At 45.0% G+C, this 20,097-nt stretch overlaps 1 protein-coding gene across 1 annotated transcript in view; it reads right to left on the minus strand.

Moving 5' to 3' along the window:
- COL22A1 (collagen type XXII alpha 1 chain) overlaps positions 1 to 20,097 on the minus strand; it is a 327,940-nt gene that overhangs the window by 53,919 nt on the left and 253,924 nt on the right. Inside the window, 7 exon segments of the mRNA XM_030553879.1 lie at positions 1,778 to 1,831; positions 3,863 to 3,916; positions 4,403 to 4,456; positions 8,363 to 8,395; positions 13,096 to 13,137; positions 18,963 to 19,016; positions 20,019 to 20,081. Coding sequence (XP_030409739.1) covers positions 1,778 to 1,831; positions 3,863 to 3,916; positions 4,403 to 4,456; positions 8,363 to 8,395; positions 13,096 to 13,137; positions 18,963 to 19,016; positions 20,019 to 20,081 — 354 coding nt within the window.

A 20,097-nucleotide genomic window follows, 5' to 3' on the forward strand; every position in this document is an offset into this window, starting at 1 on the left:
CAGCTACTTCATCAGCTTGGAAAAAAATATATAGCACTGAGAATAAAATATATATTATCAGGTCAGATGAAATGATGTTGATTTATGACAAAAATATAGGATCCAGGGCAACAAAATAGTCTTCTCAGACAATGCCACCCTTTCCCTGCATTTTTGTATATTTAGTGAGGTCAATAGTTCAGCGGGTGAGTATTCTGAACCGGCAGCACAAGAACACAAACGCTTCTATCCACAAGGAACCGTCAGATGCACTTCTAACTCTTACATTCGTTTATCAGTTAATGACCCAATCCTGAAGCCAGTTGCAGGGTCTGACCCACAGGCTAATGAAGTCAATGGGAAGACTCACATTGTTTTCAGTGGGCTTTGGATCAGGCACACAATGATACGACCTGATTGTAAAGCACTGTGAGATCTATGGATGAAAAATGCCATAAGACGGCTAGGTATTATACAACTTTACTATTGGGTATTATACAGCATTATTATTAGTATTACTGAGGCTATGTCTATGCTTACAGCGATGTAGAGCACATACACTGCATGCTCCTCCAGCGTGGGTACAAACAGCAGCATAGATGAGGTATTAGTAAAGACACACCAGAACCTTTGGGCATGTACCCTACACAGCTCTCTACACACCCATGCAGTGCACCCCCCAGCTACACTTCTATGTTTAGCAGTGTGCTGTCTCACTGCTAGAGCATTTTCCTGCTGCAGGGAAACGCTCTAGCAGGGGGAGGCAGTGGGGAAAGACTCAGGCAGTTCCTCACTGCTCGAGCTTTTCTCCACTGTAGGGAAAGTCTCCAGCTGTGGGGAAAGGCTCTGGTGCAGGGAAGCAATGGGGAAAGGCTCCAGCAGCTCTCCACTGCCTCCCCACTGCCAGAGCCTTTCACCGCTGTGAGTAGCTACAGACCGTCGTGTGGACACAGCCTGCTTTTCACTGCGGCATTTAGCTATGCCTACCCTACACACTACCACCAGTTTAGAGAAGGCCTACAAGGAGCCTGATGGACTTCAGTGGAAGAGTAGTCATGGAAGCAACATGCCATAACTGGGTTGGCAGGACAGTGATTATCAATGCAAAGCCATTTTCTGATATCTGGCCTTCTCCAGATCTAAGGCTCCCCAAAACCATTCCTCTAATTCCTTGTGCTCTGTTCAGCACTTCCTCTTCCTCTTCGGGGGTAATTTGGGATCTGAGTCATTACCGCTCTCTAGTATGCAGAAGCCAGATCAGATCAGCCTCAGAGAACATTCCTCCCTCTTCCCCCCCCACCCACGCACACACATACAAGTATGTGTGGTGGATTTATGGTAATGAGCCGCCTTTATAAAAAAAAATACTGAATTGATCAGGCCAGAGGAGAAATGTAAAGCTAACCAAGATCAAAATCAAGTGGTAGCTCTCGATGAGGTACGAGCGCTCAGCACCAGATGGTAGCCTGTGCCCGAATGCCATCCTAGTACACTAATGAGCACGGCTAGCGTGTTGCCTGGAAAGGAGGGGGTTTCATCTGAGAATCAGATTTCTCAAACAAAAAATGGGCATTCTGGAACCGCATCCATTCAGTTGATTGGAGCAGCAATCCATTGGGTGCAGCTGAGTGGTTTGAATTTCTGTTCGCTCAGAGCAGCAGCTTTTGTCCTAGCTGCTGGTCAGAGAGTACACTGCACAGGATCTGCCTGAGATTGTTAGTCTGTAAAGCAGCTACTTGTGAAGCCCTTCAGTTGTGTTCTCATTGCAAGATGTGCCCTAAGCGAAGCAATTACTCACAGTCTCTCCACGGATTCCTGGCTCTCCTCTGGCTCCTTCCTGTCCTTTTGCACCCTGGACAGAAAGAAAAGGGACTTAAATGGAGGCTGCTATTCAGCACTGGATGCTGGGACTTGTGGATGTTCACAGAGAGGGTGAAATTCATGCCCACATATAGGGTCATCCCCAGCATATGCACCACCTATATCCTAACTAAGCTGCAATGGTCTCTTTCCACAGGGGGAATTTCACCCCTGACTTGCTGGGTGTAACTATATGAACAATAATAACCCACTCAGGATGAATTCCTGTGCAAAGGGCCTTCATTGGCCCCATGAGCCACAAAAGTCTACGTTGATGGTTTACATGAGACTTACTTTGTCCCACGGTGGCGTCATAAACAGATAGCTAAGGGTTAATGTTCTTTTACCTGTAAAGGGTTAACACAGGGAACCAAACACCTGACCAGAGGACCAATCAGGAAACAAGACTTTTTCAAATCTGGGTGGAGGGAAGTTTTGGGTGTGAGTTCTTTGTTCTTTGTCTTGGGTCTGACCCTCTCGGCTCTGAGAGTGATTTTTCTATCTCCTGGCTTTCTAATCTTCTGTTTCCAAGTTGTAAGTACAAGGATAGTAAAACAATAGGTTTATATTGGTTTTTTTTGTATTTACATGTGTGTAGTTGCTGGAATGTGTTAAATTGTATTCTTCTGGAATAAGGCTGTTTATTCACTTTTTTTTCTTAAGCAATTGACCCTGTATATTTCTACCTTATACAGAGACTATTTTTAATGTATTTTTCTTTCTTTTTATAAAGCTTTCTTTTTAAGACCTGTTGGAGTTTTCTTCAGTGGGGACTCCAGGGAATTGAGTCTGCAGCTCACCAGGGAATTAGTGGGAGGAAGAAGTCAAGGGGAAAATCTCTTTGTGTTAGATTTACTAAGCCTGACTTTGCATACCCTCTGAGTGAGGGGGAAAGATTAGATCTCTCGGTACTTGTATTTCCAGGACTGGAAGCAGGGAAACTCCTAGGGTCGTCCAGGGAGGGGAGCCTGGGAGGAAGTACCAAGGAAACAAGGGGAGGGAGTTATTTCCCTTTGTTGTAAGACTCAAGGCATCTGAGTCTGGGGGTCCCCCAGGGAAGGTTTTGGGGAGACCACAGTGAGCTAGCTACTGTATAATTCCTGGCTGGTGGCAGCTTTACCAGGTCCAAGCTGGTAACTAAGCTTGGAGGTTTTCATGCTAAAACCCATATTTTGGACGCTAAGGTCCAGGTCTGGGAAAAAATGTTATGATAGGTGGATTTTCATGAGCAGAGAATTCAGTGGCATTGTAGCTCCTGTTTTCTTGCCATTGCTGAGCCTGCCACTGCTCTGAAACCCATTTTCTTCTTCTCCTTTTTTTGTTAAGTTCATGGTAGTATTTGTTTCAGACAGCCCAAGACTGGCAGTCCAAGCATCAGCCAATTTCTATCTACAGGATAGGCACAGAACAAGCACTGCCATCTTCTCCCACGCTGCCCTACAACCATACTTCGGCCCTATGCTGGAGGGACCCTGTCTAGGGGAGAGAGTGGTACCTCAGTGCCCATTGAATCTTTGCCCTTTCTGATGAGATGGTCAACAGGAGCGATGATCAGACCTCACTTGCAATGGTGTTTTTTTGCCGTCCAGAAAATTTTTCAGTGGCAATTGGACTAAAACTATGTACCCATTTCACATAAACCAAGGGGAATTCAGAAAGTGTCTTGAATCTGAATACTGCCCTGGAATTCCTTGCTCATGTGCTGTAATCACAATCACTCATTCATTAGCCCCGGGGGGCAGCAGAAACACAGTACACTCAGCTCTTGGCAGGCATGCTTTGGAGAGCTGTCTCAGAGCTCCTGCTTGCAGAGCAGTGTAGAGATAGCATGTCACACTTAGGGCTCAACTCTCTTCTCCTTTGCTCTGGGGTTAATGAGGGATACCTAATGCCACAGAGGTCAATCGAGTTACAGCAGTGTGAGAGGAGAATCCGACATTCAGCATCAAGGGGGAGGGACTGTGTGGAGTCAGCACCCCTTACCTATCTGGTCATTCCAGGGAGGGGAGTCAATGTTGCTTACCTGTGGTCCTGGAGGTCCTGGCAGCCCCATTTCACCTGGGACACCAGGCAGTCCCTGCAAAGGAAGGAGAGGTGGGAAACAACTCATTTATTCTCCTTGGCACATGTTGGTTTGGCTCATTTTCCCCAGTCTGGGGAAGGGAAGGATTTTATATGTCCAGGGCTAGCAACAGCTCAGGTTCATTTCCAACATGATGGAGATGATGCCCATTCCTCTTGAGCATACCCAACCACTGCTGCAGAAGAACAATGGGTCACAATAACAAAAACTTGCAGTTCCATAGACTAACTCTGTGTAATTTTGAAGGGCAAAATCATCTGAAAGAACTTTATTAAAATGAACTATATATATACATATAAACATCAGCTAAACGCTACCTAGAACTCTCCACCAGCCCTTTGCTTATCACCAGGTCACCACTCCTGGAGCAGGAGGTCAGGGCCCCTGTCAAAGGGAATATGACATCCACCCATGTTCTGTTAGCTAGGGGGCAGGGAGAGGCTCAAAGCCATTTCTGAAGGAATACTGTCGTGCACTTACGGGTTCCCCACGGTTTCCTCGATCTCCTTTCTCTCCCTTTGGCCCAGTTTCTCCCTGTCGCAAAGCAATACGAGGATAAAGAGTGAAAAATAAATTAAAGTTATCTCGTCAGCGAGGCTGATAAAAGTCAGCTTTGTTCTTTGACAAAGGCATTTGAACACATTCCATACAGAGGGCTGATGTCAAGAATCTCTTATTCCACATTGAAAACTGAATGGATTTTTCATCTGAAGTGACTATGAGCTGAATTGAACTTTGAACCCACCCCTTTACCTGAAAGCAGATAACCCTAACCTCCATTAGGGTTATCAGAATATGCCCACGGAATCCATCTTTATAAAGGGCCTGATTCAGTGGCCACCGACGTTAAGATCCTCCAATGAATGAAATATGCTTTGGAACAAGGACAAATGAATGAGAGAAAGAATCTTCTTCAGCTAAACTGCTACCATTGCCACTTCTGCTTGGTATCTAGAGTTAGAGGACTCATGTTGAAAATATGAACAATCACATTCCTTCTGTCCCAGAAGAGAGATTTTTTGCAGGGTGGGGGAGTTGTTAGTGGCTATGGCTCAGGATATTCCCTGTGAAAAGGCACTTGTCTTGCTAAGCTGATCCCAAATATATTTTCAAATATAAAGATGGTTACTCTCCCTCGTAGATAATATTTACATATAATCTGCCATCATAAAATAATGTTACAATTTGGTAAATTCAGGGGAAAGAATATTCTCTCTGGTGTACATTTATTGTCCAGACAGTCTGAAATGAGACATCAGAAATAACGGTTGATCAATGATATATTCCATCTGCCTGGAGGATTATCGGACTAATATCATTATTTCTATCCTGTCTCTAAAAGATGGGTGAACATGGGCTAGACTTGTGTATCACCAGTGATGTGGATTCTACAGCTGTTCTTGGCCATGTGTCCCATTAACTTCTTGTGTTCATAGAGTTTCCCTTCCCTGCTGCAATATCAGCACATTATTTTGTACGCTATTGTTACTGACCACTGGGATTCATTTAATGCTGTCCTTCCTCTTTATAACATTCCTGTATGTTCGTGCTGGTGGAATACCATGCAGCAGGAATTCACCTTTACTTTGAATTCTGAAAAGCCAATCAGTATGGACGCATTCGTGATATTTGGATGCATTTAAGTGAATGGCATATAGTTACTGGAGAAATGGCTGTCCTCTACAAGAACATAGGAAAGGCCCTATTAGGTCAGACCAAGGGTCCATCCAACCCAGTATCCTGTCTTCCAACAGTGACCAGAGCCAGGTGTAACAGAGGGAATGAACAGAACAGGGAATCATCAAGTGATCTATTCTCTGTCGCTCATTCACAGCTTCTGGCAAAGAGAGGCTAGGGATACCATTCCTGCCCAGCCTGGCTAATAGCCATTGATGGTTCTATCATCGATGAATTTATCTAGTCCTTTTTTGAACCCTGTTATGGTCTTGGCCTTCACAACATCCTCTGGAAAGGAGTTCCACAGGTTGACTGTACATTGTGTGAAGAAATACTTCCTTTTATTTGTTTTAACCCTGCTGCCTATTAATTTCATTTGGTGACCCCTAGTTCTTGTGTTATGAGAAGTAGTAAACAACACTTCTTTATCTACCCTCCCTAGACCAGTCATGACTATATAAACCTCAATCATATCTCCCCTTAGTTGTCTCTATGGGTGTGATCCTGCTCCCACTGATGAGTCTAATGATGCAAGACCAGGCCACATATGAAATTCCAAATTTGTATGTGGACATATATATTCAGGCAGGAGCATTCAAACTTTTTTTTTGGTTACATCATTGTATAAAATCTTTCAGTTATCCAGTCAAGGGGCAGAAGCATGTGACTTAAGCTTCCCATCAGACACCAGCACTACTCAAAACAAAGCGTTCATATAGTTCTTCATGGTTCACAAGATCTGTTTTCCAAACAATTTCTGCTAGCACCAGATTTGTGAAAATCAAAGTCTGTTTGCAAAGGATTTTCCAACCAAAAAAAGTCTGAACTTGCAATAATTATTATTTGCAATACATAATTTAACTCAAGTTAACACAGATCCTATTCAAACTGTCTCTGGTGCCATCTAATGGCCTACAGAAAAATGAGGATGCAGCGCAAACTGGTTTAATAAATTTACGTCAACCAAATATTGCAGCTGCACTTTGAGTGTACTGGTATAATTACAATTCAAACTCGTACACTTTCTGAAATCCTTCTGAGTGATGAAAATACCCAAAGTGTAGACACACTTTAACAAGGTCAAAGAGATGGATGCTCTTAATAACTGTAAACATAAACAGATATTCCCATGGAAACCAAGGCTGCAAGAAGTAATCACTCAATAGTCTAAGGAGACAGCTCATTAAATAGTCTTTTTTCCTCCTTTTTGTTTCTGTGTTTACATTTCAGTTGAACGTTAGTGCCATCCTGATCAGCCTCCAGGCTTGCAGCCAGATTTTTAAAGGTATTTGGAGTTAGGCATCTTTATACCCTTAAAAAATCTGTCCCTAAAGTCATTCAACAGCCAAAAAACAAGTAGAATACAAGCAGGGCAAATTACCTTGCCTCAATCCTAATCTGGTGGGACCGCCTAAAGGGTGCCTCCAAATTAGCTGAACACATGGCCAATCTGGTGAGACTGTCAGTGCTGACAGATAGTGCTACATGCTATATGGACCCCCGTCCATGGAAACTGATCTTAATCCACCCTCTCATTTCACACAGCTCAGTGTACAGAAATGAGGCAGTTATGATTAACAGCTGGATTGGATTCCAACAAGTGGCTGGATTGGAACTAGTAGCCCCCACTGCCAGCCCCCTAAGCAACTGCCTCTTGCTGTTTTCTTTTCCTTTTTTTTTTTTTTAACTTCCGCCCCATTGAAAAAAGGGGGTAAGACACAGAGTGGGCTGGCTTGTGCCCCACAACTCTGTGATTGTGCAAGAAGGTGGGGCAGACTGCAGGGAGGCCGCCTGTCCTCCTGGTTTATGCAAGACACGATCAGAGTCACAACTCTAGCGCCTCGAGAATGCAAGACCTCTCACAGAGAGGAAGAGTTGAACAGGCATTGATTGTATGAACACTGAACCTTCTGTAGGGAATTCCCTTCAGAGCTGCTCCTCCATAAACGTAGTTCTGCACAGCTCCTAGCAGAGGGCTGGGCCCTAAAGGCATAACTCAGCCTGTTATGGTTAGATACAGACCCAAACCCACTTGAACTTGTCACGGTATTTCAGTGCTAACTGAGCAGCTTTTAGGTAAATGTATTTAACTAACAGGGAACAACGTATAAGTAAACAGAGGACTGCTGCTGCTGAGATCTAGTATTCTCTGTACCTCGTTCCCCATCACTGTGAGAGAGGCAGCAGGAAGTATCCTGCAGGATGCCTGGCAACTTCTAACTTCCTCCTGAAACTTATGCCTTTAGAGCACACACAGTGCCCCGTGATAGCTGTCCTCTTGGCCAACACACCAGGGTTTGAACCAGAGACCTCCAGAGCTAAAAGCCTGAGCTTAAGCTAACATTCTGTAGGTAAGGGCTGTAATAACTCACATGCCAATCCACAAAGGAGGTTGTGTAGCACCCAATCACCACTGGATTACACCCCTGTGCCAACACAGCCACTTAAACTCTGCACATTTAATTCTCTGCTGCATTGCAACTTATGCAGTTATCTACATCTGTGCAAAGTAGGGGTGACACCAGACCAGAGCAGACCTCTAACACCTCATGTAATCTGAGAGCACTCGCCATCTTGCGGGGATGGGACAGAATGCAGCTGCATCCCAACCAAAGTGAGTCTGGATGCTGCTGTTGCTAGGACAACGGCTGCATTTTTATGGTGACTGGGCATAGTGCTGATGTTAAATTCCAAGGTGATTTTTATCTATCAAAGTTAAATGCTGATAAATTAGAGACCATCTTTATTAGATAAATTACTTACAGGAATCAGAGGGTGTGGGGTAAACAGGGCTGTCTGGAAAGAAAACAAAAAAAAGAAAAAGTTAGTAGAAACACATTCACAAAAGAGGCCCTTCAAAGTGATTTTCCTAGAAGGTTAACCATTTGTGGACTTCATTCTCTCTGTCAGTACAGATTCCCTCCCTCTCAGCTGGCAGGTCCTTTCATCTAATACAGTGTTCTTCAGAAAGAAAAGATCCATATTATGACAGAACTTTGTTGGGGTATTTGAAATATGAATCCCAACTTTTCACAGGAGCTCTATAGTAATAATGAGCTCAACCAAAATCCCAGCTTCAAACAGCTTTGAAATCTGGATCTGAATTTTACACTTGATCCCATCTCTAGTCTCATTAAACTTTCCCTTTTGGACTAAATCTGGGGCTAGTATAAGCAAGGGCAACTTCCATTGAAACCGATAGGAGCTGTGCTTTGCTCACGCCCATGGCTGAGGGTGGTCCATTGTCTTCCACCCTGGGATCACTAAGGATGGCTACACTTCTCCTCCCTGCAGATTCTCCAAGAGATGTCAGCGCTGAGAAGAACCTTCTTCATTCCTATGCATGTGGTGCTGCATTTGGGACCATTTCCCTCAGCTGTCGACCAGGCCTGGGCCTTTGTGACTGGATTATCGCCCTGCAATGTACATGGGCTACCCTGACGGTCACTTGGAAGCTGCCATTGATACAGAACGAGGAAGCCTGCTTGCTTGGAAGGTTTCACCATAGGGAGTGCATCATAGCAGGGTTCTGCAGCCTCCAGTGCCTTCCTGTTGAAGGTTTTGTTACAAACCCATGAAGGTCTTTGCTATCTGAGAGGCTGTCTGTCCATACGCCAGCAGGGCAGCTGCAATCAGTTCTTGCTAACAGCCACTAGATGCGAATCTCAGGGTACGTCTACACTACGGGATTATTCCGATTTTACATAAACCGGTTTTATAAAACAGATTGTATGAAGCCGAGTGCACGCGGCCACACTAAGCCCATTAATTCGGTGGTGTGCGTCCATGGTCCGAGGGTAGCATCGATTTCCGGAGCGTTGCACTGTGGGTAGCTATTCCATAGCTATCCCATAGTTCCCGCAGTCTCCCCCGCCCCTTAGAATTCTGGGTTGAGAACCCAGTGGCTGATGGGGCAAAAAACTTTGTCGCAGGTGGTTCTGGGTAAATGTCGTCAGTCATTCCTTCCTCCGGGAAAGCAACGGCAGACAATCATTTCGCCCCCTTTTTCCCTGGATTGCCCTGGCAGACGCCATAGCACGGCAACCATGGAGCCCGTTCAGCTTTTTTTTTTTTTTTTTTTTTTTTTTTTTTTTTTACAGTCACCGTATGTGTACTGGATGCCGCGGACAGAGGCGATACTCCAGCGCTACACAGCAGCATTCATTTGCTTTTGCATGATAGCAGAGATGGTTACCAGTTGTTCTGTACCGTCCGCTGCCAGTGTAATTTGGCAATGAGATGACGGTTATCTGTCCTTCTGTGCTGTCTGCTGCTATCGTGGGTGCCCCTGGCTGAGATCGGCCGGGGGCACAAAAGCAAAACTGGGAATGACTCCCCAAGTCAATCTCTCCTTTATGGTTTCTAAAAATAGAGTCAGTCCTGCCTAGAATATGGGGCAAATGTACTAGAGAAGCAGTGTATCAGAGAGTACAGCTGCTCTGTGTCAGATCCCGCAGAAATGATGAGCTACATGCCATTCACGGGGGGTGCCCCTGCAACAACCCCACCTGTTGCTTCCCTTCTCCCCCAACCTTCCTGGGCTACCATGGCAGTGTCCCCCCCCCATTTGTGTCATGAAGTAATAAAGAATGCAGGAATAAGAAACACTGAGTTTTTAGTGACATAAAATGAGGGACAGCCAGCCTCCCGGTGCTATGATAGTCCAGGCAGGACATTAAGCAGTGTGGGGGTGAGGAGCCCAGCATCCCACTGCTATGATAGTCCAGGCAGTACAGAATCTGATTGAAGCTCAGCCCCCAGTTGCTATGATGAAGACGGTTACCAGCCATTCTGTACCATTTACTGGGAATGACCAGGAGTCATTCCTATTTTCACCCAGGCGCCCCCGGCCAGCCTCACCTAAAGCCAGCCAGGAGCACTCACGGGTTGATAAGAAGGACGGTTACCAGTCCTACTGCACCGTCTGCCACGGGGGAGGGGAGAGAAACGGATACTTCTCTTCACTGCTCCAGCATCGCGTCTACCAGCAGCGTTCAGTAGACATAGGGTGACATTGAAAGAAGTCAAGAAATGATTTCTTTCCCTTTTCTTTCACGTGTGTGAGGGGGAGTAAATTGACGAGCTATTCCCTGAACCACGCTGGACAATGTGTTTAAACCTACAGGCACTGGGAGCTCAGCCAAGAATGCAAATACTTTTTGGAGACTGCTGGGGACTGTGGGATAGCTGGAGTCCTCAGTACCCCCTCCCTCCCTCCATGAGCATCCATTTGAGTCTCTGGCTTCCCGTTACGCTTGTCACGCAGCACTATGTAGCCTGTAGATTTTTTTTTCAAACGCTTTGGCATTTCGTCTTCTGTAACGGAGCTTTGATAGAACAGATTTGTCTCCCCATACAGCAATCAGATTCAGTATCTCCCGTACGGTCCATGCTGGAGCTCTTTTTGGATTTGGGACTGCATTGCCACCCGTGCTGATCAGAGCTCCACGCTGGGCAAACAGGAAATGAAAATCAAAATTTTGTGGGTCTTTTCCTGTTTACCTGGCCACTGCATCTGAGCTGAGATTGCTGTCCAGAGCGGTCACAATGGTGCACTGTGGGATACCGCCCGGAGGCCAATACCGTCGATTTGCGGCCACACTAACCCTAATCCGATATGGTAATACCGATTTTAGCGCTACTCCTCTCGTCGGGGAGGAGTACAGAAACTGATTTAAAGAGCCCTTTATTTCGATATAAAGGGCCTCGTAGCGTGGACGGGTACAGCGTTAAATCGGTTAAACGCTGCTAAAATCGGTTTAAATGCGTAGAGTAGACCAGGCCTCAGACATTTTCCCTGGAGGGCCTGTAACTCTGGTACTACCTCTACCATTGTTGGGGCAGGTGCATTGTTAACACTCAGGCCAGGATGATTGGTCAGGTTTTGCTCGAGCAGGTGATGAAGGTTATAGTTAAATTCCATGGACTTTGGTTTCATGGCCTTTAGTTAACTTGTATTTCAGAGTATACTCATGTTCCCACATTTTAAAAGAGGTAAATGGAAGTTCCTTGATGCTTTCCTATTGTCAGGAGGGGTCTGTGAGGGGGACATGGTCTAATTTGGTGGTTTGTTGGACCCAATTTTGAACCCAGACTAATTCCATTGTTCCACAATGGGTTCCTAATGTATTTGGGTCTCTGGGCCAGCAACACAAGATGGTGCTGGAGCCTCTCTCACAAAGGCCCTGATGGGCACTGGATTTGAATTCTCCCCAAGCCATAAGCACTGCCCTAAATCCATGCTGGTGAAGCAGTGTAATCCAGTCTAGGATTCTCTCTGCTATTTCCATGGGCACAGCTTGTTGGCTAATGAGATGCAGATGGAATACTCCCTGCAAGATCTGCTCAGTTTCCCACAGGATCCATTCTGAAAATAAACTGTTTTTTTTGGGAAGTCACCAGGAAATCCTGAACTGGAACATCTTGCTTGGTCTAAAAGGATCCTTTAGGATCCATGCAATAAACTTGCAGCATGTAAACACATTTACTCCCTTTTTCCACCCTTGTGTGGGCACAAACATGCACACTTGCCCCAGCCCCTACACCTACATACCACTGAAAGGAAGAGATGCAGAAACCCTGCCAAACTGATGCTACTGTATGAGGGAGTATGCACTGTGATACAGCATGGCCAGAGGGCAGCAGGAGAGTGTTAGCAGGGAGCCTTATTCCCTGCAAGGGGAGGAAGGTTTGCTACAGATTAACTAGAGCACCTGAAGCCAGTTAGAGCACCTGAAGCCAATTAGAGCACCAGCAGTCAGTCATGTGATGAAAACCCCTGCTTCAGTCAGACAGTGTGGGAGTTGGAGCAGGAAGGTTTGATTGGAGCAGAGAGCAGTTTGAAGGAGTTGGAGCAGAGAACAGTTTTGAAGAGAGACCAAAAGGAAAGTTTGGAGGAGTGCTGCGGTGGGCTGAGAAATCCAAAGAAACCCTAGGTAAGGGGCACCTGGCCTGTGTAGAAGGAGGGCAAGAAGCCCCTTCACAAGCTGAAGGGCAAGAGAGGGAAGTAGCCCAGGGGAAGGAACCGCTAGTTCAAGTGGTTCACCACAAACCTCAGGGCCCCTGGGTTGGGACCTGGAAAAGAGGGTGGGCCCAGGTCCCTCCCTCTCCACTCCCCTCCTCAAGGACACTAGTGGGGTAATTAAAATACCAGTTCAGAGGCAAGCAATGGTGTCCTGAACCTTCCCTAAAGAAGAGAAAGTGTGAGACCCAGCATAACAGTACCGGCAATTTGCCACAGCATGCAGAGAGAGGCAATGACAGGATACACACATACCAATCTCTTAAGAACTATTGGACCAATTGCAGCCATGAGATAGTGCCACTGAAGCTCATGGAGTTATACCAGGGCTAAATAAATAGTTCCTGGTGTTTCTGCAAAGAAACAGGTAACTTGTGAGGCTCTGAACTTGGGAGGTCTGTGTGGAAGATGCAACTGCCACCTATTCCTGTGTATATTAACTCCGTGTTAGTACACGGGATGCAGCATTACTTACTGTTCCGGGTAAACCGGGGGGACCAGCAGGACCCACGTCACCCTAAAGAAGCAAGGGAGAGGAGGGTTATTTAAGGAATAGGAAGACAGCAGAATAAAACTCAGCACGACTGCGGTTCTACAACATGTACAGCTATGAGACATGGTTGAACGACAAGAGACCTACTCAAAGGAGGTCCTGGCAGCTTACAGTGGATGTTATACATCCCATGGCTCTTTTGCTGACAGATGGATTTTGCCCCACTGTCCATGACCAAAATTTCCCCTCTTATTGTTGTGCAGTTTGACATATGAAAGCTGTCTGCTTGGCTGCCCCTTTTGTCCCACAGGGCTCTGGTGGTGCCTATCCACTGTGTTTTGAGGTCTGGTTGTAAGACTAGTAGCAGTACTAAGAGTAATTCACACTTTAAGGGTAGGGGTGCACAAAAAATTTTTGCCTGAACTGTATTTCAATGAAAAATAGGGGTTTGGACTAAATGCAATTTTTTTTGTGAAAAATGTCTCCGTTTTGTGGAAATTTTCCAATTTTTGTAGAAAATCTGAACTTTCTAAAAACATTTTTATACTGAGACAAAACTCAAATGATTTTGATTCTGTCAAGCCACTGCAGTGCCACATAGAAATTTTAGTTTCTCACAAGGCTGAGCATACATAGGAGTGATCCAAAGCCCACTGAAATCTATGGAAAGACTCCCTATAAAGATGTGGGGCTGATCTGTACTAAATTGTTAATCTTTATAGTTTGAAGGCAGTACGCACAAAGAGAAGGATTTTAAAGCAATAAAAGGCCTATACACCTGTCTGTCCTACCTGGTACAACGAAATTTTTAATACAGCACACATTTGACCTGTAGAACTCATTGCCACAAGATATTATTGAGGCCAAGAGCTTAGTAGATTCAAAAACACTTGGACATTATGACAATGATAATTTTAGATAATGAGAACATACAGAGTTACAGTAGACAAGACCTTACCATTTCCCTGACAGCTTAGGAAGGCCTCACTGCTTTAGACCCATCCTGCATGGCCTGTCTTATCTGCTTGATCCCAGTTTGACAAACCAGCTAAGTAACTTTAGCTGAGGCCTGCACTGTACCAACCTCACAAACAACAACTCAGGTCTTGTTCTATCACCTCCTGACCTAATTACCACATCTTATCTGGATCCATTGTTCTTATCTTCCTGCTAGTTTCTCAGCAACCTGCTATCAATGATAACAACCTAGCCACAGTAGACATTCCAAAAGTCATATAGCTAACATACTATATTCAAAAATTAACATAGATCATTCCGATTTATCTTGCTCGTTATCCATAATGAGCTCAAAATAAGTAATCAGGACCAAACCCAAAATCCATATGCACCAGTGCCCAAGACCCCTCAGTGGCAGGGAACTGAGTAAGTAAAATACCCAGATGATCCTGGCAAATGACTTGCACTCACATGCTGCCCAGAAAGGTGAAAAACTCCCAAGGTCACTGCCAATCTCACCTGAGGGAAAACGCATTCCTGACCCCATATATGGCAACCAGTTAGACCCTGAGCATGTAGGTGAAACCAGCCAGCCATACACCTGAAAGAAAGAATGCACCAGCCCACCCCATTCAGTGTCTCATTTCTACCTGCAGCCACCTCCAATGCTTCAGAGGAAGGAGACCAATAAACCCTCAAATCCAAATACACTGGGAGGAAACAATCCCTTCATGACTCCTGCAGGTGACTGGCTGAAGACCTGAAGCATGAGATTTAGGGACCATCAGACCTGAACCAGAAGGGACCTCCAGGGCTGCCACACCCTAACCCCACCATCACAAGCAACCTGATCATTGAATCCCACTCATACGCGTGTCTTTCTCTCTCTTAAAATTAACTAGGCTGTTCCTCACCTCGCCATCCTCCTCACACAGACCTCCTATTGGGAAGCTGTTCCAGAACCTCACTCCTCTGACAGTTAGAAACTTGCATCGAATTTCCAACCTGAATTTGCTTATGACCAGATTCACGGCCATCCTTAGGATTTATGGGGCCCTACATAGTACTATTAAACTGGTGCCCCTGTGCTTGACAGCAGCCCAGGATCACAGCCGGAGGGAGGAGGTAGCAAAGGGTACCGAGCCGCTTGACCTGCTTCATGGTGGCAGAGAATCACAGTTCCATGCAGAGATCCCTGCACCCTCTCCCTCATGGACAATGCGCTGTGCTGGCAGTCCATCTCTTCTGCCTGTGGCCCCACCCATACTCCGCCCCCACTCCACCCAGGCCATGCCCTCTCCCCACCCTCTCCATCCTCTCTTCCTTCCCCCTCCCTGCTCAATCCTTCCAGCCAAATCCCTAGACCCAAATGAAGCAAATGACATTTGAAAAAGCCACTCTTTTGCAATTCCTTTCTAAAGAAAATGGAGCATGTTTTCCACTGCATGCCTGATAGTGAATACTGGACGTGCAGAAGGTACCTAATTAAAAGCACTAAACGTGGGAATAAAAAATGTCAGTCACAGGTTTTTTGATATACCCTGACATTTGTCAGAGATTTATTTGAAAAAACTTTGTAATAAGGGCAAGTCAGCTGTCCTGCTGAATACAACATTAAATATTATGGAATACATGATGCAGCTCTTCTCTGTTTTACATTTTCTTAATCAGTATTTCTCAGCTGATTTTATATTTTAAATGTACTCTTGAACCTTCATAAAGTAATCATTCCAGATTACTGCATATTTAACTCACAGAAACAAAGACATTATTTTAAATTAATCATTCACAGACGTTTAGTGTATTCATAACAATGTTCATTGCTTTTAAAAAAGGGGAACACTAATTTACTTTGAGTGATCTCCATAACAATAGACATTCACCAACTTAAAAATGTTTCCAAAGATTTTAGGCATAACAAAGGATTTTATATCTTATTAAGATACTGATTTTGCTAGAGGGTTTTCTTAAAACTAGTTCATCAAATTGTCAGAAATAAAGAAAGGGAAACTCATTTGTCTGGAAGGAAAGGGGACTTGTCCTTTTAAGGGCTCTCTTCAACAGGGGGGCTGAAGGGAGAAAGGGATGGACAGAAAGGACAGGAAGACTTTGGAAGCAAGTTTTTTGTACTATAGTAATTACAATTAAAATGTATATCTTAGATAAGGGTGGTCTTTTGAAGGATTTATTTAAAAAAAAATCTGTCTGAAGATCCAAGCATTTAAGGCTAAACATGAATACTCAGATTGTGCATCTGAAAAGCTATGCAAGGATTTTTTAGAGATGTGATTTTATAATCTTCACCAACACACTAATGTAATATTTTTAAAGCAAATTTTAAACTAAGGTCCTGTACGCTAACATGTTCTGAGCAAATATTACAGTCATGCACAACTGTTTTTGTCAGTAAATGACAGTATATACCTGGGGGTTGGCAAATGCCTGTTAAATGGCATCATTACTACTTGAATGGCTCTTTAACAGTTTCACCTTTGTGTTAATAGGTCTGGCAGGCTAGAGGCTTTTCCACTTTCAAATCTGAGGGTATGGCTACACTTACAGCTTTACAGTGCTGGGATTTACAGCTGTCTTCGTACACCTGTGTAGGGAAAGCGCTGCAGTGTGGCCACACTGACAGCTACCAGTGCTGCAGTGTGGCCACATTTGCAGCATTTGCAGCGCTGTTGGGAGTGGTGCATTATGGGCAGCTATCCCAGCGTTCCAGTGGCTACAACGTGCTTTTCAATACAGGGGGGTGGGATGGAGTGTGACAGGGAGCATGGGGGAGACAGAGAGAGCAGAGTTTTGGAGCTGACATTGTTCTCAGCTCCTTGCCTTGCAAGTTCTAAGGACTGGAAGATACACAGCACCAACCTTTAATCATTTTAAAAGTTTTGAGCCCTTCCCCCACCCCTCTCTTACTCACTAAATGCAAATTATGCACTCCTAAATAGCCTTCAGACCACACAAGCAGCTGCTCAACACGGACTCCCCTCTCTTCAAGGAAACAGCTGTGAACATTCCAAAGCAATTCCCCTGCCTCCGCTCGCTCGCTGGAGCAAAGAGCAGCTGTTTGTTTTTTAGATAAGTAGCTCCGGGAAGCTTGGAGTTCAGCCATTCTTCCAGTTTGTTGTGGACAGGAATTCTGGGATACCTCCTAATACCCTGGAGGGCAATAACAGCGCTTTTGGTGGCCACACTTGATGAGCAGCGCTGCAATCGTTACACCCCAAGCAGACCAGGTGTACAGCCAGCCCTGCAGCCAGGGAGTTGCAGCGCTGGATGTGCCTTGCAGGTGTGGACAGTTACTAAGTTGCAGCACTGTAAACCCACCACCAGCGCTGCAACTCTCCAGTGTAGCCAAGCCCATAATCCCCTCTGGAGGAAGACTCCCCAGGCTGCAGCAGCTAGCTGTGGGAGCCTGCAGGAAGAGTCAGAACAGGGATAGGAAGAAAGGGAAGATTGGACCCAGGGGTGCCCCAAATTTTCTGATGCCCTACGCAGCCATGTATGCTGGATATGTCTAAGGATGGCCCTGGCCAGATTATACCTATTTGTTCTTGTGCTGACACTGTCCTTCAGCTTAAACAGTTCTTCACCCTCCCCAGTGTTTACCCCTTTTTGTATTTATAGAGAGCAATCAGATCCCCTCTCGGCCGTCCTTTTGTTAGGTTAAACAAGCCCAACTCTTTGAATCTGCTTTTATAAAATAAGCCTTGTCTACTGTAACTCTGGATGTTCACGTTAACTAAAATTACCATTGTCATAATGTCAGAGTCTTTTTGAATCCTACTAAGGTCTTGGGCTCAATAATATCTTGTGGCAATGAGTTCCACAGTTTGTGTGCTGCATTTAAAAAAAATGCCTTGTATCAGTTTTCAACTTGCCGCCTTTCAGTTTCCTCAAATATCTCCCTTTTCTTTGAATTACCAGAGTACAAATAGGAGTGCCCCACTGCATGTCTGTATCCCACACACTACTTTGTTTCATCCACTCCTTTTGTCTGGTTTCTCAACTGAATAGCCCTAAACATGTAATGCAGTTGTAGTCATGTCGGTCCCAGGATAGTAGAGAGACAAGGTGGGTGAGGTAATATCTTTTATTGGATCAACTTCTGTTGGTGAGAGAGACATGCTTTCAAGCCGCACAGAGCTCATCTTCTGGTCTGGGAAAGGTACTCCCAGCGTCGCAGCAAAAATGCCAGGTGGAACAGATTGTTGAGCACAAGTAGTTAGAACATATTGTACCAGCCCATTCATGGAAGAGTAGACCACTAACACCTCTGCAGTCATAGGACAAAAAGAGGGGGTTAGTGGATTACAGATTGTTTTAATAAGCCATACATCTAGTGTCTCTGGTCAGTCCATGATTTTTAGGCCTGAGAGCTTAAGTTCATTACTCTGCTAGACACTAGAAATCATGGACTGACCAGAGACACTGGACTTGCGGTTTATTACAATAATCTGTAACCCAGACACCCATCTCTTTTTGCCCTATGACTGCAGAGGTGTTAATGGGCCGCTCTACATTGAAAGGTCCCTTATAATATGTGCTAAGTACTTATGCTAAACAATCCATTACACCTTGTATTTAGCGGTGACACTCTGAGCAGGAAGTCACCTAGAGGAAGAGCTCTGTGTGCCCTGAAAGCTCATCTCTCTCACCAACAGAATTTGGTCCAATAACAGGTATTACCTCACCCACCTTGTCTCTCTAACAGCACTAATTGTGTCATTCTCTCCTCATAAGAAGGCTGTCCAACCTACTAGCCATTTCCATTGTTCCATTGATTCTGTAGCTCACCCTGTTTCTGCTGAACCATGTTCTACCCTCCATCCTTTGTTCTCCTTCTTCCTTTCTTGCATAGGTGTCTGCTACCTTCTGTGACTCACCTTCTCACCGCTTTCCCCTTTGAGTCCGGTGAGTCCAGCTCTTCCTTTTTCACCCTAGGAACAAACAATACACTCTGATTTTACCTGAATCAAATATAGCTACTGCACCATTACCATGGCACTATAATATTTTATACTATTGCCTGATCTTACCCGCCTCCCCAGATGCAGCGCTAGCAGTTAAATCAAAGGGTAACATCTTGAGTAATTCACAAAAAGTAACACTATTTTCCAAAGCTGAGCGTTTACACTTTAGTTTATGGAAAAGAAAACAAGAACCCTAACCCAGCTTGCAAAGAAAAGTGATGATGCTTGAAACACCTGCAGAAAATAATCATTTGTTATTTTTCTGCTGGGAACAGGAGAGCAGTAGGGTGACCAATAACACAGAGTGACCCTACCAGAGGGGTGTAAATTCTAGGGTGCACTAGTGTGTTACACCCTAACTGGCCCCTGTGGACCCTGCTGACGCACACTTAAACATTCCCTAGTGCACACTAATGTAGTCTGGTGTAGTTAACTGTTTGAAACAAGGCTACATTAATATATAAAATACACATAGCAATATACACATGTATGGAATCCAGCAGCCAATGAAACCAATGGAAAGATTCCCATTGATTTTGTTGGAGATTGGTTCAGGCCCTATATGTATATACATAACCATCTAAAAAGACTGTTGCTTTAAAAATCCAGCCCGTAAAGTGATTTAGGAGCATAAATCCCATTGATTGTCAGTGGGACATGTTCCTAAATCACATAGGTGCTTTTGAAAATCCTACCACATTTCCTCTTCATAGGGCATTGCTCCTACTACCTCTCAAGCATTATGAAATCAGCCATGACCTTCTGTGTTAATCTAATTCCTGCATATACATTGACCTGTTGGCCCCTAGGCTGAGACAAAGAGAGCTCACTGGGCATCTCTGTGTTAATGGGGGGTGTGTGCTGGTTTGCTTTTGGGGGCTGCTCAGCTCTTCACCACAAAGATCACACCAGGTGGGAAGAACTTCCAGTGGCCCCAGTCAAACTAAGCAACATCTCAAAGTCACTCACCTGATCTCCCTTTTCTCCCCTCTTCCCAGGTAACCCCTGGGGACCAGGAAGGCCTGCTTCACCCTGAAAGAGAGAAAGG

The sequence above is a fragment of the Gopherus evgoodei genome, chromosome 2, assembly GCF_007399415.2.
Source record: "Gopherus evgoodei ecotype Sinaloan lineage chromosome 2, rGopEvg1_v1.p, whole genome shotgun sequence".
Lineage (NCBI taxonomy): Eukaryota > Metazoa > Chordata > Testudines > Testudinidae > Gopherus > Gopherus evgoodei.